A 6,466-nucleotide genomic window follows, 5' to 3' on the forward strand; every position below is an offset into this window, starting at 1 on the left:
GCCTAGAATCCCCCAGTGAGGGGCTGAGGGTGTGGCTCAGTGGTAGATTGCTAAGCACACAAACACAAAAGGAACAAAAAAATGTAAATGGTAGTTGTTTTGCCACAGACATTAATCTATAGACAAACAATACCATAATCATTATCAATAAAAGCATGTTTGGTAAGCCTGACTAACCAAAGAATCTACTTCCTTCCTTTTAGGGGTTCCCGGAGCTGTCCCTGGTGGAGTTCCTGGTGGAGTTCCCGGTGGAGTCTATTATCCAGGTAATGTACATACATTTTCCACACACCTATGTGTGACAGATGGGGATGGACTATTCATGAGAGATAGAATATTTTTAAACATTTTTATTACATTTATTTTTAGGGCTTGCGTGTGGAGGTCAGGGGGACAACATTTTTGTTTGGTTCTTTCTTTCTTTTTAATTTGTTTTGTTTGCCAAGATAGGCTCACTATGTAACTAGGCCTGGCTGGCCTGGAACTCACAGAGATCCACCTGCCTCTGCCTCCACAGTGCTGGAATTAAAAGCATGCACCACCATGCCCAACTCCAGAGGACAAGCTTTGGGAATCAGATCTTTCCTACCACCTTTTGGGTCCCAGAAGTGGAATTTAAACTGTTAGTCTTGGCAGCAAGTACCTCTGCCCACTGAGCTACATTATGGGCCAGAGATGTTATTTCCATTTCTGCCACCAAGGACCTGCAAATCAGGCCCACTTTCCAAAGCAGTTAACCAGGCTGGGAATGTGACTCAATTATTAAAGTGTTTGCCTAGCATGTGTGAAACCCTGGGTCCCATACCCAGCTCTGCATAAACCAGGTGTGGTGGTGCATGTTTACAATCCTAGCACGTAGGAGGTATAGGCAAAGAGGACAGACATTCAAGGTCCATCCTTGGCTATAGAGAGAGCTCGGGCCAGCCTGGGCTGTGTGAGACCCTGCCTCAAAAAAAAAAAAAAAAAACTGATGCAACTATCAGAGCTAGGTGTGAAGGCAAACAGAAAGTCTAGAGTTCAAAGCCAGCTTGAGCTGCATAGCAAGACCCAGTCTCCGTCCTAAAAAGAGCTGCTGATGGAACAGAGCTTAAAAGCATAAATATTGTACAAGATGGAGCATAATCTCCTCTGTCAGGAGCCTGGCGCCTTCACACATTCCTGTCACCGGAAGGTTCACAGTCCTCGGAGCATTAATCCCACTCCTGGCAACCCACTGGAGGGAAAATAACTGAGAAAAGAGAAATGGAGAAACTAAGCTGCAGATGTGGCTCAGCTGGGGGAGTGTTTGCATAGCACGTGTGAAGCCCTGACTTCCATCCCTAGGATCGCACAAACAGGGCGCTGTGGAGAATGCCTATCACACTGAGCGAGCTAGCCAGCAAGACTAGCCACATCAGTGAGCCCTGGGTTTGATTGAGACATCCTGCCTCAATGAATACGGTGGAAGAGTGATGGGGAATGATTCTAGACATCAGCTTTTGGGCCTCCACATGCTCGTGTATGTGTATGTGTGTGTGTGCGCGCACACACACACATGCACTTATATACACATGCATACCAGACACATACTTGAAAAATGGGAAGAAAATAACTAACGTGAAGTCTGAAGACTCTCAAGCTCCATCCTAGGACAAACCGACACAAGGCTATTGAGCCAGTGAGGCAGAAACAGAGGCTGAGGGTCACAGAGGTTGACTCGCCCAAAGTCAACTAAAGTTTGGCAATGGGGAGAGGGGTGTGGCTTATATAGAGGGTGTGGCTTATACAGAGGGGTGTGGCTTATATACAGGGTGTGTGGCTTATATACAGGGGTGTGGCTTGTGTGGAAGGATGCTGATCTTTGCTCCCTTCCTCCCTCCCAACCTCTCTCCCTCCCTCCCTCCTTCCCTCCCTCTTTCTCATCACACACAACAGGGGCTGGTATCGGAGGCCTGGGAGGAGGAGGTAAGCTCAGAAACTAACCTTAGATTCCTCCTTGGAAGGATCTGGTTATCATCATGACCTCCCACCCCCAACACATCATTAGCTGTGGTGAGATCTCAGCCACCAACGGGTCCTTGTTATACAGGTTTCTCTCCTGGGAAAGAGACCAAATTCTAAATGAGACCCTGATGCCCCTTTAGGACCTTCTATTCATTCTTGTTGTTTTTCCTCATGACCCCTTCCTATTTTTATATTTCTTTGATCTATTCCCCAACATTCCTGTAGGGTGAAATTAACTCCTTTTGAAGGAGGAAAAAAAAAACTTGAGGAATTGCTGGAGATATTGGTGTATACCTATAACCCAGCACTTAGAAAGTAGAAGCTGGGGAATCAAGAGTTCAAAGTTATCCTTGACTACGTAGCAAATTCAAGACTAGCCTGAGCTACGTGAGACAGTCTTAGAATAAAACGGAGAAGCTGCCATTCAACCGAAAATCCAGAGAGAGAGCTGGGCTCCCAGAGGCTCCATGTCTAGGCAAAAGGACCCCCTGGACATATTTAGCACTTAGGGAAGAGACCCCATGTACAACCCTTACCTTCTACTGGGGAGAAGGGGCAGAGTTAAGGGATGGATAAAGATTAAGAGATGGAAAGGACTTATGATACCAAAACTTGGGAGGTGAAAGGAAAGAAGTTTAGAAGTTCAAAGTCACTCTTACCAATATTGTGAATTTGAGGCCAGCCTGGGCTATGATGAGACCCTGTCTGATACCAAAGGAAAAAGGGAGTGGTGGGGAGAAAGGTGAGACACTTCTACCCTGCCCTCCATCATCTCTTCCCTCTGCAGCTCTGGGACCTGGAGGAAAACCACCTAAGCCAGGTAAGAGCCATCAAGGGAGGGTCCTTGAGATGGGGAGGGTGGGATTCCCGGAGCCATGTCTGGCAAGGGAGGCAAAAGAAGGGAATCAAGGGCAGCAAAAGCCCCCAGGTATCAACAGGCTAGAGTCGGGCCCCAGGTTATCCAACAACAGGAGACTGGAGGTAATTCAATGGCTGTGTCATGCATGGGCCCACTGTGCCAGCTTCCTGCTCATTGCCCTCTGCTCATGGCCCCAGGAACACTCCTGATGCTTCAGGCAAAGCAAAACCTGAGGTCCCCATGGCTCCTTAAAGCAGCAGTTAGAATGGAAGGCCCCTAGACGATATACCTAGAAATTTGACTTCTGACTCAGATGTGAGCTTGACTCTAAGATGAACCTGACCGTGGCCCCAGATGTTCTCCCTGCCTGTTCCCAGCCTCCTTCCAGCTGGGTCCAGACCATGATGTTTTCTAGTTTTAAAAAATATATATCATAGCTCTGTCTTATCAATAGTACTGGGATCTGCCAGAAGCAGACATTCTCAGCTTTGAAATGGTGGCAAAGCAGGGGAGGGGGGATCCTCTCAAGGAAACACTTTGTTAAGAAGCAGGTGGAGGCCGGGCAGTGGTGGCGCACGCCTTTAATCCCAGCACTTGGGAGGCAGAGGCAGGTGGATTTCTGAGTTCGAGGCCAGCCTGGTCTACAGAGTGAGTTCCAGGACAGCCAGGGCTACACAGAGAAACCCTGTCTCGAAAAACTAAAAAAAAAAAAAAAGAAGAAGCAGGTGGAGGCCATGGTCCGGTGGTGCACACCTGTAACCTTAGCCACTGTAAAGGCTGAGACAGAAGGGTTCTGAGTTAGAAAGGCCAGCCTCAGATGGCCCTCTCACAGAAAAAAAAAGTAGAAAAACTAATGAGGGTGCAGCTTCATGGTAGAACTCCCGCCTAGAATCCCCCAGTGAGGGGTTGGGGGCGTGGCTCAGTGGTAGAGCATCTGCCTAGAATCCCCCAGTGAGGGGCTGGGGGCGCGGCTCAGTGGTAGAGCCCCTGCCTAGAATCCCCCAGTGAGGGGCTGGGAGCTTGGCTCAGGGGTAGAGCCCCTGCCGAGAGTTCCCCAGTGAGGGGCTGGAGTATAATAGTTCAGTAGTAGAGGACTTTTAATCCCTTTGTGAGTGGCCAGAAGCATGCATGGCTCAGTAGTAGAGCATTTGTGTAGCATGTTAGAAACCCTGTGTTTACACACACACACACACACACTTCATCATAGCTCTATTGATGCCCCTCCCCGATGTGTGGCGCTCTCTATGTGGCACACACATCCCCACCCAGTGCTTGCCACCCTGGCTACAGAGTCACATGCTCCTGGACAGTTTCGATGTCCAACTGCTCTTACAAAATCCCGATGACAGATGACCCAACTCGTAATGAATGTGTGAGGAGCAGATTCCCCTTCACTGAAGCCTATGGGAGTTGTGAAACTTCAGGACCAGGGCCAGCAAGGAAGAAAGAGGACAGGGCATCTGGGCAAGCCAGGTCCTAGGGGCTGGGAGTTTAGTAAAGCCTGGAGATCCCATGGCTTTTAATTTTCCTTGTGGTGCCAAGGATGAAACTGAGCGTCTGTTCTATGCTAGACAAGCACTCTATCACTGAGCTACATCTTGGTACATTTCTTCAAAGATTGCATTTATTTATTGGGTTTTGTATATTTATTTATTATGTGTGTACCACTGTGCCTGTAGAGGTCAGAGGACAACTTTTAAGCATTCTTCTTCCACCATGTAGGTCCCAACAATCGAACTCATGTTGCTGGGCTTAGTGGCAAGTGCCTTTACCCACTGAGCCATCTTATTTTGTATTTTGATTTCGGGTCTCACTAACTTGTCCAGGCTGACCTTGAACTACCTAGCCCAGACAAACCTTGAAATTTAGATCCTCCTGCCTCAGCTTCTTGAGTAGCTAGAATGAATGGCATGTACTACTGGGTACAGTTCCTAAGGTTATCTTTTAGCCTCGGGATAGACTGAAGGATGTAACAAGCTTGGCTAGGGCACCATGAATAACCCAGTGAAGGTCCCCACATCCTGGCTAGAGGGACATCCGGGCCTGCCCAGGCAGGATGGGATGGGGTGCAGGCATTATACAGATCATGTTTGGGAACAATTAATCCCCAGGGAGAGTGGGTGGGTGGCTTGGCAGCTATTCTTCCATGTGGGTGCTGTAGGCTGGCCCCTCCCTGCCTGAGCTCTCAGTGGGGGACCAGGCAGCTGGGAGCCAGCACTGCCCACACCCAGAACACCAGCTGGAGACCAGCAGGCTGGCCAGCCACTGCAAACAAGGGGTATGGGCAAGAACAGGAGGGAGCCAGGTTGAGCATCCATGGGATACCCTGGGAGGTGGCACACAGTAGGTGCTACCTGCTCACAAGCGCAGTGGCTGCAGGAAAGTAGGGAATATGGAATCTATAAATCAATGGGTATGTTAGCCAAGCACAGTGGCACAAGCCTGTCATCCTAGCATTCAAGAGGCTGAGGCCAGCAGATAAGTTCAAGCTTTAGCCTGGGCTACAGAGTGAATCTTGTGGAAACTGGGGCAGGAAAACCACCAATTCAAGGCCAGCCTGAATTACACAATGGGAAAAATCAGACATGTTACACATATCTCTAACCCTAGCACTTGGGAGGCAGAGACAAGCTGATGTTTAACCATTCAAGGCCAGCCTGGTCTGCGTAGCAAATTACAGTCCAGCCAGGGCTACATAATTAGACCCTCTCTCAAAAAATAAAAATAATAAGAAGAAATAAGATTAGAAGGCTGGATTTGTGCCTTGGTTGGTAGAGCACATTCCTAGCATGTACGAGTTCCATTCTGGATTCTGTCCCCAGTACCACATAATAAGACATGGAGTCATGTGCCTGTAATCTTAGCAATCATGAGAGAAAGACCAAGTTCATATCTGGCTGCACACTGCGTTTAAAGCCAGTGAGAGCTACATGAAACCCTGTCCCAAAAAGAAACAGGTGGCAAGAGAGATGGCTCAGCAATTAAGAACACTTGACCTTACAGAGGACTAGGGTTCCGTTACCAGCATGCACAGGATGGCTCACTTGTAACTCCAATTCCAGGGAGTTAGACTCCCTTTACTGGCCACTACCAGCACCAGACACACACATGATATACATACATACATGCAGACAAGGCACTCATACATGTAAAAATATAACTCTTTTAAATATTTTCACTTAAGGGACTAGAGAAATGGCTCAGTGATTAAGAGCACATACTGCTCTTACAAAGGACCCAAGTTCAGTTCCCAGCACCCACATCAGGCAGCTGAGCATGGTCAGGAACTCAGCTTCAGGGGATCTGACATCTCTGCCCTCCATAGGTGCCTATACTTTTGTGTACACACATGTGTGCACTTCCGCGCATATGCACATGTGCGCACATGCACACACACACACACAAATATACATAATTTTTAAAAGTAGAAATAGCCAGGCATGATGACACATGCCTTTAATCTCAGCACTTAGGAGGCAAAGGTAGGTGAATATCTGAGTTCAAGGCCAGCCTGGTCAACAGAGCAAGTTTCAGGACAGCCAGGGCTACACAGAGAAACTTTGTCTCAAAAAGTGAAAGAAAGAAAGAGAGAGAGAGAGAGAGACAGAGAGACAGAGAGACAGA

General features: G+C 48.1%; 1 protein-coding gene across 1 annotated transcript in view; it reads left to right on the plus strand.

Annotated features, from left to right (window-relative positions):
- The window catches only part of Eln (elastin), a 46,052-nt gene that overhangs the window by 7,579 nt on the left and 32,007 nt on the right, over positions 1-6,466 (plus strand). The window contains exons 2-4 of the mRNA XM_028765941.1: positions 204-266; positions 1,915-1,944; positions 2,771-2,803. Coding sequence (XP_028621774.1) covers positions 204-266; positions 1,915-1,944; positions 2,771-2,803 — 126 coding nt within the window. The remainder of the gene's footprint in view (positions 1-203; positions 267-1,914; positions 1,945-2,770; positions 2,804-6,466) is intronic.

The sequence above is a fragment of the Grammomys surdaster genome, unplaced genomic scaffold (genome assembly GCF_004785775.1).
Source record: "Grammomys surdaster isolate TR1022 unplaced genomic scaffold, NIH_TR_1.0 166, whole genome shotgun sequence".
NCBI lineage: Eukaryota > Metazoa > Chordata > Mammalia > Rodentia > Muridae > Grammomys > Grammomys surdaster.